This window comes from Schistocerca piceifrons, chromosome 6 (assembly GCF_021461385.2).
Source record: "Schistocerca piceifrons isolate TAMUIC-IGC-003096 chromosome 6, iqSchPice1.1, whole genome shotgun sequence".
NCBI lineage: Eukaryota > Metazoa > Arthropoda > Insecta > Orthoptera > Acrididae > Schistocerca > Schistocerca piceifrons.
Genome location: NC_060143.1, coordinates 311,593,975 through 311,606,180, shown reverse-complemented (window position 1 = coordinate 311,606,180; position 12,206 = coordinate 311,593,975). Strand labels below are relative to the sequence as shown.

The 12,206-nt window shown below is 41.2% G+C and overlaps 1 protein-coding gene across 1 annotated transcript in view; it reads right to left on the bottom strand.

Annotated features, from left to right (window-relative positions):
- The window catches only part of LOC124802969 (L-2-hydroxyglutarate dehydrogenase, mitochondrial), a 100,785-nt gene that overhangs the window by 51,259 nt on the left and 37,320 nt on the right, over positions 1 to 12,206 (bottom strand). The window contains exon 4 of the mRNA XM_047264060.1: positions 5,796 to 5,957. Within this exon, the coding sequence (XP_047120016.1) occupies positions 5,796 to 5,957 (162 nt within the window). The remainder of the gene's footprint in view (positions 1 to 5,795; positions 5,958 to 12,206) is intronic.

The following is a 12,206-nucleotide window of genomic DNA, read 5'->3' as shown; positions in this document are numbered from 1 at the left end:
GTTAATTTTAACAAAAGTAACTGCTGCAGAGGGGTAGTCTTCACAAATTTCACTTTGGGGAAATTTTTTAAAATAACTGTTGCTCAGTGACAAATTCTTTGTAACTTCATTTGTTAATAAATTGTTGTTCTAAAAGTCCAGTGGCTTTCACTCTAGGACCCTGTGTCCTAGCTTACCAGCTCTAAGGTACTTCTGTCTTTTCACCCTGCATGCAAAGGTGGTATCACTTACCAACCAATGCTCAACCCTAGTCTGGAATATATCTATCAGTTGAGTAGTGACAAGGAGGCCCGCTTGTTGACTTGTAGGTTTAATGGCTTATCCATCAGATGCACTTCAATGAAAGTTTGTTCTGGCCTGCAGGCAATGTATGTGGCTTCCTCCTCTTCTCCCCCGCATGCTATGTCCCACGCGCTGGTGCTGCATGCTGTAAACAGTAGTAACACAACTCCATGCCTCTAATTGGCAGCCCACAGTGTGGGAGACTTCAAATAACTGTGCAATATTCAAGACCTCTTCTAACGTAGGGTCCTCTAATTGAAAGGCACATTGCTGCACCTCCCTATCCTGCACCTGAACGAATGATTGTGTCCCCTAGAGTTCATATAAGACTTTGTCATAAGGAACAGACACTTATGACTGAGACCATGAAGCTCAGCCACCTAAACTCGAAACGACTGCTGCAGCTGTTTGCGACATTGATAGAATTCAACACGTGCGGCGAACACTTGCATACACCTGTGGTGACAGGGGAACAGCAAACTACACATAGTGTCGAAAGAAAGTGACATTGGTTCTTGTAGAGGAGTAAATAATACATATGAGGGGGTTTCCATAGTAAGAAAAGAGCTCTGGCAGCCTCCATGTCAACCTCCCGGAATGGTATGTTATGTTATTGTGTGCTTGTGAATCTATATTTATTTCTTGAAGGATGCTCATGATTGCATAATATGGAGGATTTCCAGTGCTTTGCTTATGGATTTATGAACATCCCTCAAGAAATAGAGATATATTAAGATGTACAAAATATGAAATAATACGCACACACTTGTAAGCCACGTGCAGTAGCAGTGTGTTGTCATCTGTGACAGTACGCCATCAAAGAGCAATAACGTGAACTTCCAATAGAGCCCAACATGGACGAGTGCCTATTCAAACCCTGCCATGTTACGCTCAGAATCAGTCATCTGTTATTACTGCTTGCACACATTTGCCTTATCTTGTTGCGTTCAGTGTATGTTCGGTGATTGGAATACATGCCACAGTATAAAAAAGTTGTATTAACATTCTTGGTTGTGTTGTGCATCCAAGTTGTGAGAAAAGTGATGAAACACGTGAAATTTTTCTCTGCATGGGTTTCAATCTCTGGCTGGTCCTCCATCGCTTCTACGATGTCTGACTGTGCAACTGATGAGTTTTTATGCCGGCTAGTTAATCAGCAAGGGGTTCTTGCTGTGGTGTTACAGCATCTCAGTCAACAGCAGGAGGGAGGTGTTCGCCACAGCACAACACAATCAAACCCAGGCACTGCAAACGATTGCCTCTCTTTTGGCCAGTTGGCCAGTCTGGGTCCATCTCACTCTACATCACCTGCCATGTCACCCCTTGCATCTCCTGTTTTGCCTGTCGCTACCTCGGTCATTTATCCCCCACTGTTTCTGGCTTACAATGAGTCTGCTGAAAAATGGAAAGCTTACAAAAAATGGTTGCACCAGCATTTTCATGCGTTTGAATTGACTGATGTTACCTTGTGCCATGCTTTCTTTTTGTCTTGGTTGTCACACCATCTGTATCAACTCCTTTGCCAACTGGCCCCCTGTGTAGGGTCAGTCTTCACTCTACTTTGATAACGTATGTGCCCTTATTTCAAAATACTACTGTCAATGGACGCACATCATTGCCGCTGAAGTTGAGTGCTACCAGTCTCACAAGAAACCAGAACATTCCTATGAGACTTGAGCAGTCAAGCTTCATGGTTTAAGCCATCATTGCCACTTTGTCACTGATGTACATAAGAAGTTGTACGCTGACCAAATGGTTCACAATGCAATCATTTGGTTGGTCCCCAATTGTGAGGGAACCCCTCAATGTGAAAACCTCTCCCTCTCGGGCATTCTGATTATTGCACAATCGTTTGAGGTTTCTAGGGCTGCAGGTACTCAAATTCAATCATGATGTGAAGTTACAGAAGTTCAACCCACTTCCACTTCCCCCTGCTGTTTTTCAGACAGTTTACAGGGGAATGATATGATAGCAGTGCTCTGCGCACGAGCAAAACATCACGGCAGCTGCCTCAATTCACTGCGGCAGTCATGGCTGCAGAAGCAGCACAGTAAGTCCAGTAATGAACAGCAACGTAACTGCTCCACGCTTCCCTCTTGTCCATCGTGTTTTGTCACTCATGATAGGTCAGACTGTTCTAAGCAGTGGGCCGTTTGCCACCAGTGTGGCAAAATGGGCCACATTGCTCCTGCTTGTACTGCAAAATTTCAACAGCCTGTTGCAGTCACTGACATTGATGTCAATTTTGTACCAGCAATTTCCATTGCAATCCAATAAGCTTTTTATTGATGACAGGGTTTATCAGGTTTTGCACATGCCAAGTCAACACTGGTGCTGCTGTGTCACTACTCAACTTGCAAATGTACATGGACTTGAGTCCTCTTCCTTTAGCCCAGTTGTCATGAACATTAGTTACCTACAATAAACAAAACGTTCTGATATTAGGTAGTTTCTCAGTCCCAGTCATATAAATCAGTGATTTGACCACTGACTATTCTGGTGGTGAACAGTGTATGCACCGAAAATTTGTTTGGTTCCGACGCCTTTAATCTTTTCGGGTTTACTATTTCCAATTACATTAATCTCGTCACTCATCATGCGCTTTATACACATTACGCTATGAATTTTCTGCCATGTTTTTTGCGGATTTCTGTTGTGCCAATAATTTCAAAGCCAACATAACCATGAAGCCTTTGGCCAGAAACCGTTTCTTTTGGGCTCACCCAGTGCTGATGGCACTCTGTGACCAAGTCAAGGCAGAGCTCGACCGCCTCACGACCTCCTGGGTCATCCTGCCAATTGCATCCAGCATACAGGATACACCCTTAGCCATTTTCGAGAAGCCACTAGGACGGTAACGCCTTTGCGACAATTTCAAAGGTTCCGTCAATGCTCAGTCTGTCATGGACACATGTCCCTTTTCGCAACCTTACAAACCTTTTGCTAAGCTCACTTGGTGACCAGTATGTTTTAAGATCGACCTCTCAGATGTATATTTGCAGCTTCCCTTTGATGCTTACTCTCAATGGCTCTTGGTTATTAACACAAGATTGCCTTGTATCAATAGCATTTGGCGTGGCCAGCACCCAAGCAATTTTACAACAGTTTCTCGAACAACTCACAAGGTCTGTGCCTGGCTGGCGCAAACAATCTTGATGATATTGTGGTCTCCGGCTCCTCCACTGCTGAACATTTCAACAACTTATGTATGCTTTTATTGGTGTTACAGGTTGCCAGCTTAAAGTGCATTTTGGAGAAGGGCCACTTGTTTCAGCCTTCTATTGTCTATCTCGAATTTGATATCTCTAGTGCTGATAACAGCCCTCAGTTTGTGTCGCAAGAGTTTGTCTTCTTCTCCAGCACCTGCAGGGTTCACCACATTTTCACCCTGTCCTTCCACCCACAATACAACAGGTGAGGCTGAAAGGTTAGTTGTTAGTTAGAACATTCTAAATGCAAATGAAAAAGTACATCAATTGGTCCCCGACCAACATTGCCTTGCCAATTTCTGTCTTCCTATTGGTTCACGCCATTCGGCAACAACAACCCCGCCAAACTTCTCCACGTGCATCAACCCCCAACATTCCTGCACCACCTGCGTCCCAGCCATGGACACCGACCCATGCAGCCGTCCCTCCATTTCCGGCCTGAAGTGGTTGTATGGGCATACGGGTTTGGTTATTGCCAAAACTGATTTCTGCCATCATCTCCCAATGCCAGGGCCACCGCAGTCTCTGCGACATCCACAAGAGGAGGAGGATATTAGCGTTTAACGTCCCGTCGACAACAAGGTCATTAGAGACGGAGCGCAAGCTCGGGTGAGGGAAGGATGGGGAAGGAAATCGGCCGTGCCCTTTCAAAGGAACCATCCCGGCATTTGCCTGAAGCGATTTAGGGAAATCACGGAAAACCTAAATCAGGATGGCCAGAGACGGGATTGAACCATCGTCCTCCCGAATGCGAGTTCAGTGTGCTAACCACTGCGCCACCTCGCTCGGTACATCCACAAGAACAAGGGCCTTTGTGCACGTCATTACACTCAGATGTGCCTGCACATGGCTGACTGGACAACACCGTCCAGAACACCGATGTCGCCACACCTGTCTGTGTCACTCGACATATCACCTGATGCAGCCAGGTCCCTGCCACAACATACGAGCGGGACCCCATCACCGGTGGACAAACCTGGTGCAGCTTCTCCAATATTGCTACAAGCACTGATGTAGCCGCCATCCACACTGGAGCCATCTCCTCCACCTCAGCCATGAACTGTGGGGGCACCACCACAACCGGGCCCTGGACATGTGGACATGAAGCTTGTGCCGATGTCATCCATCTTACTGTACAGGTTAACACAAGAAGGCAGACTGTGATGCTGTCCACGCCCAAGTACTTCTGACCATATGCTCCAGTACCAGCACAGCACCTCAGAAAGAGCCTCATGAAGGAAGACGCCATAGACATCTCATGACTCCTAGCTGTTCCCCAAGCGAAGAGGAATGAAGTAATGCTCACACACTTGAAAGTACTGTGCTTTAGCAGTGTGTTGTCATCAGTGAGAATGCGTCACGAAATAGCAATACTGTGAACTTCTGACAGAGCCCGTCATGGGCAAATGTCTATTTAAATCCTGCCACACTAGGCACGCACTCAGTTATCATGTTATTACTGCTTGCATGCATTTGCCTTATGTTATTGTGTTCAGCATATGTTATGATAACTGGAGTATATGCGACAGTCTAATAAAGTTGTACTAACATTCTTGGTTGTGTTGTGTATCCAAGTTTCAACACAACAACCTTCTAAATGAACTGAATGAACAAACCGACCTCAAGCATAAAAAATATATTGGAAACTTTATTGATACTATAAAACAGGAAGATGGATAAAATTAACAACCAGACACACCAAGTAACACACAGTCACCGTATTAGTGTAAACACCACACAATAAATATGTCAAACATATCATGGGGAATTTTCTGAAATACCAAAGGACAAGAATACAAATGGTAAAACACATCAAAAGTGTAAAATTCAATATGGTTTGTTTGAAGAAGATACAAATCCTGCCCTTGGTCAAAATTCAGATTTCAGCAGGAAAAGGCTGGTACCTCACATCAGACAATATAGAGCAAAATTATGCCTACTGTTATGTTCATATTTTAAAGCAGATGAGTTACAGTAAAAAAAAATCATAGTTGTATGTGTGTATCCATATGAGTAAATATCAGCTGATTAAGAACTTATAAGCAAATGCTTTTTGCTCCTTTTGCTGGTGTAAAACCTGAGTCTAGTGCTAATGTTAATACAACAACGATAGGCTATGTGCTATTAATCACTGAAAGCATAACATTGAGATACCTTTATGTACTTATGAAACAAAGAGAAACTATGTTTTAGAAGCTGAAGGGAATATTGACTAAAAAAGAGTATTGTTTCATGTATTTTGAGCATTTGGAATATATGATATTCTCAAAACGTGGATAAATGCATAATATGTATAAAACTTACAGGATAAATGTTCCCATTCACTAGATGGCACTTATTTTTCTTTAGAAGTAGATATTCCCCTCTGAAAGGAATTATTCGTGGGTCTCCACTACAACCACTCATTTTTGCCAGTACATCAGAGTGCAGCCCAGAACACACAATAACATAAGCTGCACTCACTGCCTGAAATAAAAACAACTATAAGTAAGATGTAAATGTTATGATATACTTTATAAGAAAGTTTTACTGAAATTTTTAATCATAGATTACAGTTAGAGTGCATTTACAGCATTGGCAGCTCTTGAATTGGATGCTGAAGTTGGTAATTCAGTGGTTTTTTTTTTTTTTTTTTTTTTTTTTTTTTAGAGAACCATAATTACTTTTACTGATCTAGTTATTACAAATGATTGACTCGTAGCAAATCCCGAGATGTAGGTCACATTTGAATGTGACAATCTACTTGTAGGTTGGTAAAACCAATTAATCTCAAAAAAAGATATACATTCATTACTTGTACATCTCATCTCTGACTTCGTAGAAAACTGCTATAATGTGATTAAATTTAAACTTAACAAAACAAGATACAAGGTAACATTATTAAGAAGCCACAGGAAATTATGAACGAGCATTCCGATTTGCTACCAGCAACAGACTCAGGATTCACTGTATTCATTTCCCAGCATTCACACACTGTTGTTACCTACATCTGCAAACTACGCAACACCCACTGATACCATTAGTGCACTTTTATCAAGATTTACAGAATACGTATACACATAGAAAAGTTTCCATCTGATATCAAAACATTTTCTTTCTTCCTCGTGCTTATTGGATACTCATTCTGTATCTCTCCTCCTCTTCTCAGAATCACCATCTCAGTATCTAAATTGAAAATAACAATAGAAATATTAATGATAAGTTAATTTAAAAATCCTCCCTCCATGAACCATGAACCTTGCCGTTGGTGGGGAGGCTTGCGTGCCTCAGCGATACAGATGGCTGTACCGTAGGTGCAACCACAACGGAGGGGTATCTGTTGAGAGGCCAGACAAATGTGTGGTTCCTGAAGAGGGGTAGCAGCCTATTCAGTAGTTGCAGGGGCAACAGTCTGGATGATTGACTGATCTGGCCTTCTAACACTAACCAAAACGGCCTTGCTGTGCTGGTACTGCAAACCGCTGAAAGCAAGGGGAAACTACGGCTGTAATTTTTCCCGAGGGCATGCAGCTTTACTGTATGGATAAATGATGATGGCATCCTCTTGGGTAAATTATTCCATAGGTAAAATAGTCCCCCATTCGGATCTCCAGGCGGGGACTACTCAAGAGGACGTTGTTATCAGGAGAAAGAAAACTGGCATTCTACGGATCGGAGCGTGGAATGTCAGATCCCTTAATCGGGCAGGTAGGTTAGAAAATTTAAAAAGGGAAATGGATAGGTTAAAGGTAGATATAGTGGAAATTAGTGCAGTTCGGTGGCAGGAGGAACAAGACTTCTGGTCAGGTGAATACACGGTTGTATATAAAAAATCAAATAGGGGTAATGCAGGGGTAGGTTTAATAATGAATAAAAAAATAGGAATGTGGGTAAGCTACTACAAACAGCATAGTGAATGCATTACTGTGGCCAAGATAGATACGAAGCCCACGCCTACCACAGTAGTACAAGTTTATATGCCATCTAGCTCCTCATATGATGAAGAGATTGATGAAATGTATGACAAGATAAAAGAAATTATTCAGATAGTGAAGGGAGACGAAAATTTAATAGTCATGGGTGACTGGAACTCGACAGTAGGAAAAGGAAGAGAAGGAAACGTAGTAGGTGAATATGGATTGGGGGAAGAAATGAAAGAGGAAGCCGCCTTGTAGAATTTTGCACAGAGCATAACTTAATCATAGCTAACACTTGGTTCAAGAATCATAAAAGAAGGTTGTGTACATGGAAGAAGCCAGGAGATACTGGAAGGTATCAGATAGATTATATAATGGTAAGACAGAGATTCAGGAACCAGGTTTTAAATTGCAAGACATTTCCAGGGGCAGATGTGGACTCTGACCACAATCTATTTATTATGAACTGTAGATTAAAACTGAAGAAACTGCAAAGAGGTGGAAATTTAAGGAGATAGTGTAGGGAAGCAGCCTACTCACGCCCAGCCTACTCACGCCGTAATAAATTCACAACAGTCTTTCCATTGTGTGCCAGCCAGTCCGCTGTAACTAGCTCTGACGTCATAAATGTTGCGCAATACTTTAAAAATCAAGTAAATAACCTGAAACGGTTCTAGCATGTCAGGAGTAATACTAAATTAATATGTGTTGAATATCAGTTCGATAACTTTAACCATTTTCGAAATTTGGACGTTTTTCTGTAAAAATCATTGGCGCAACAGAAAAGAGCTAGAGACTTAAAAAATTTATATTTAGATTCCTTTTTCATAATAATTTAATAGAAACAGTACTTTGGATCTCACAAATTAAGATTTTAGTTGAAATTCATAATTTTCTGGTTTGTGTCTTAAAAATTAAGGAAGCAAGATAGATTAAGTAGGCTAATAAATAAGGCTAGGATGTTTATATTTAAATAGAATGGAGATCCGCTATAACCATAAAGATGTGAGAAGTTTCATTTGAATAACTATAAAACTATAGCGATAGCGTATCTCCAAAGGGCAAGTTCAGAGCTCGTCTACTGCGTGCAGTGTAATTAAATTAATTCTCTCACCCAAAATATTTAACTTAGCCATGTCAAACTTTTATTATGATTACTTACCTGTGTGTTGAATGCACATTTCAATTGAGAGCTTCATCGGCCATCAGCAAAAGAAGCTATGATTTATTCAATAACTTAATGTGGTGCATTACTAGCCCAGCGGCTAGTCGGGAGAGCCGATTTGATCAGGCATTCCCTTAGCCGTCCGCACCGCGGCTTTATATATAAGAACGCTGCGCGAGGAAGCAAGGCCCCAGTTCTCTCCAGACGCTGAATAGCACACCATCTGTGTTGGGAGCCGCGTCGCGTCGGTATAATTGCTATAAACAGCCTCGGATGCCGTATTAAGTTACTCGGGATACGCGTAACCATGAAATCTTTTTTGAGTGAAGTGTTAATTCTGGGATGACTTTAATGATCGATCTTCAGTTTGTGTATGTCGTATTTTCACGTGCCGTTGTGGGAGAGACATTCTACCATTATTTAGCGTGGCATTTGATGAACATTATCATCAAATTATGGCGAGCATTCATTTAAACATTTAATTTGGACAGTTATAGTTGCATCAGCGCATTAGACTCTGAACTGCTCTGTTAGTCAGATTGTGTGGATTCTTTTTTTTTCATCTGCGACTTTCAGAATACAGAGAAAGTTTTTTTCACAATCGTTTTTGATTATGAATCCCAGACAATCTCCTAATTCCTCAGAGCTATAAGCTGCAGCTATAAGTGTGTTTCTCAGATGAAGTGGGCACTAGGAATTCTAATTACAGGCTTCACGTTTTGCTAATCACTTTCTGGTTGCCAATATTGTAGTTAGAGAGCCAGTGTTGAGAACGGCAAAACAACAGCATAAATAATAGGAACACTTATATAACAATTAATTCAACCACCCGCCGCCCCACATATGGTGCATCGGCCGGGAAGTGTTTCAACATTCAAACATTTATACAACAGTAAATTTTCTAACCGCCGCCTCACAATAGGACCTGGATAAACTGACTAAACCAGAGGTTGTACTGAGTTTCAGGGAGAGCATAAGGGAACAATTGACAAGAATGGGGGAAAGAAAAATGCAGTAGAAGAAGAATGGGTAGCTTTGAGGGATGAAGTAGTGAAGGCAGCAGAGGATCAAGTAGGTAAAAAGACGAGGGCTAGTAGAAATACTCGGGTGACAGAAGAAATATTGAATTTAATTGATGAAAGGAGAAAATATGAAAATGCAGTAAATGAAGCAGGCAAAAAGGAATACAAACGTCTCAAAAATGAGATCGACTGGAAGTGCAAAATGGCTAAGTGGGCATGGCTAGAGGACAAATGTAAGGATGTAGAGGCTTATCTCACTAGGGGTAAGATAGATACTGCCTACAGGAAAATTAATTAGACCTTTGGAGAAAAGAGAACCACTTGTATGAATATCAAGAGCTCAGATGGAAACCCAGTTCTAAGCAAAGAAGGGAAAGCAGAAAAGTGGAAGGAGTATATAGAGGGTCTATACAAGGGCGATGTTCTTGAGGACAATATTATAGAAATGGAAGAGAATGTAGATGAAGACGAAATAGGAGATATGTTACTGCGTGAAGAGTCTGACAGAGCACTGAAAGACCTAAGTTGAAACAAGGCCCCGGGAGTAGACAACATCACATTAGAACTAATGACAGCCTTGGGAGAGCCAGGCCTAACAAAACCCTACCATCTAGTGAGCAAGATGTATGATACGGGCAAAATACCCTCAGACTTCAAGAAGAATATAATAATTACAATCCCAAAGAAAGCAGGTTTTGACAGATGTGAAAATTATCGAACTATCAGTTTCGTAAGTCATAGCTGCAAAATACTAACACGAATTCTTTACAGATGAATGGAAAAACTGGTAGAAGCCAACCTCAGGGAAAATCAGTTTGGATTCCAAAGAAATGTTAGAACACGTGAGGCAATACTGACCCTACGACTTATCTTAGAAAATAGGTTAAGGAAAGGAAAACCTACATTTCTAGCATTTGTAGACTTAGAGAAAGCTTTTGACAATGTTGACTGGAATACTCTCTTTCAAAATTCTGAAGGTAGCAGGGGTAAAATTCAGGGAGCGAAAGGCTATTTACAATTTGTACAGAAACAATGTGGCAGTTGTAAGAGTCAAGGGGCATGAAAGGGAAGCAGTGGTTGGGAAGGGAGTGAGACAGGGTTGTAGCCTCTCCCCGATGTTATTCAATCTGTATATTGAGCAAGCACTAAAGGAAACAAAAGAAAAATTTGGATTAGGAATTAAAATCCATAGAGAAGAAATATAAACTTTGAGGTTTGCCAATGACATTGTAATTCTGTCAGAGACAGCAAAGGACCTGGAAGAGCGGCGGAACGGAATGGACAGTGTCTTGAAAGGAGGATATAAGATGAACATGAACATAAGCAAAATGAGGATAATGGAATGTAGTCGAATTAAATCAGGTGATGCTGCAGGAATTACATTAGGAAATGAGAGGCTTAAAGTAGTAAATGAGTTTTGCTACTTGGGGAGCAAAATAACTGAGGATGGTCGAAGTAGAGAGGATACAAAATGCAGACTGGCAATGGCAAGGAAAGAGTTTCTGAAGAAGAGAAATTTGTTAATATCAAGTACACATTTAAGTGTCACAAAGTCGTTTCTGAAAGTATTTGTATGGAGTGTAGCTATGTATGGAAGTGAAACGTGGACAATAAATAGTTCGGACAAGAAGAGAATAGAAGCTACAGAAGAAGAATACTGAAGATTAGATGGGTAGATCACATAACTAATGAGGAGGTATTGAATAGAATTGGAGAGAAGAGAAATTTGTGGCACAACTTGACTAGAAGAAGGCATCGGTTGGTGGGTCATATTCTGAGGCATCAAGGGATCACCATTTTAGTACTGGAGGGCAGCGTGGAGGGTAAAAATCGTAGAGGGAGACCAAGAGATGAATACACTAAACAGATTCAGAAGGATGTGGGTTGCAGCAGGTACTGGGAGATGATGAAGCCTGCACAGGATAGAGTAGCATGGAGAGCTACATCAAACCAGTCTCTGGAATGAAGACCACAACAACAACAACAACAACAATTTAAAAATGACATTCTGTGATGAAAACAAAGTTTCAGTGCTAATTAACAAAAGGTTTCTTTGCCTCTAGCTCTTTTGGCTTGCACAGGCACAAACAAGGAGACTTTAGGCAAGTACATTTTTTGCCATGATTGTTGTTTATTTGGGGCACCTGTAACTTTGACTGCAATTGTCTTCATGTTTACATTTTTACATATATCCATTTCAAAATTTATCAGCTAATTTACAGAGAACAATGCAACAGGAAAACAAAGAATTTCAAAAACGACAAAGAATTCTAGAAATTTATGAACTGTGTTTAACAGAGGATATTTTTCAGTTTCCTAGCCAGTGAAACGGCTTGTGGCCTGACAGCCTGTAGGAAACATACTGGCCAGGAAAACATGGCCATTCACACGATGACCACACAAGATGTCAACAAAAAGTCTGACATGGTTCACAGGTTCAAGTACACCGATAAACCACAGGAACTTGAGAGAACCTAAGACCAAAAGACAAAAGAACCCTCCCAACCTCACTAAGAACACAAGTAACAGAAAGACTGACTTTCTATAGCAGAAAGGAGTAAAAGAAACCACATTCCCCCTCATTTACACACACACATAGGTATACTGTACAGACCTGTGTTCGCAATCATAG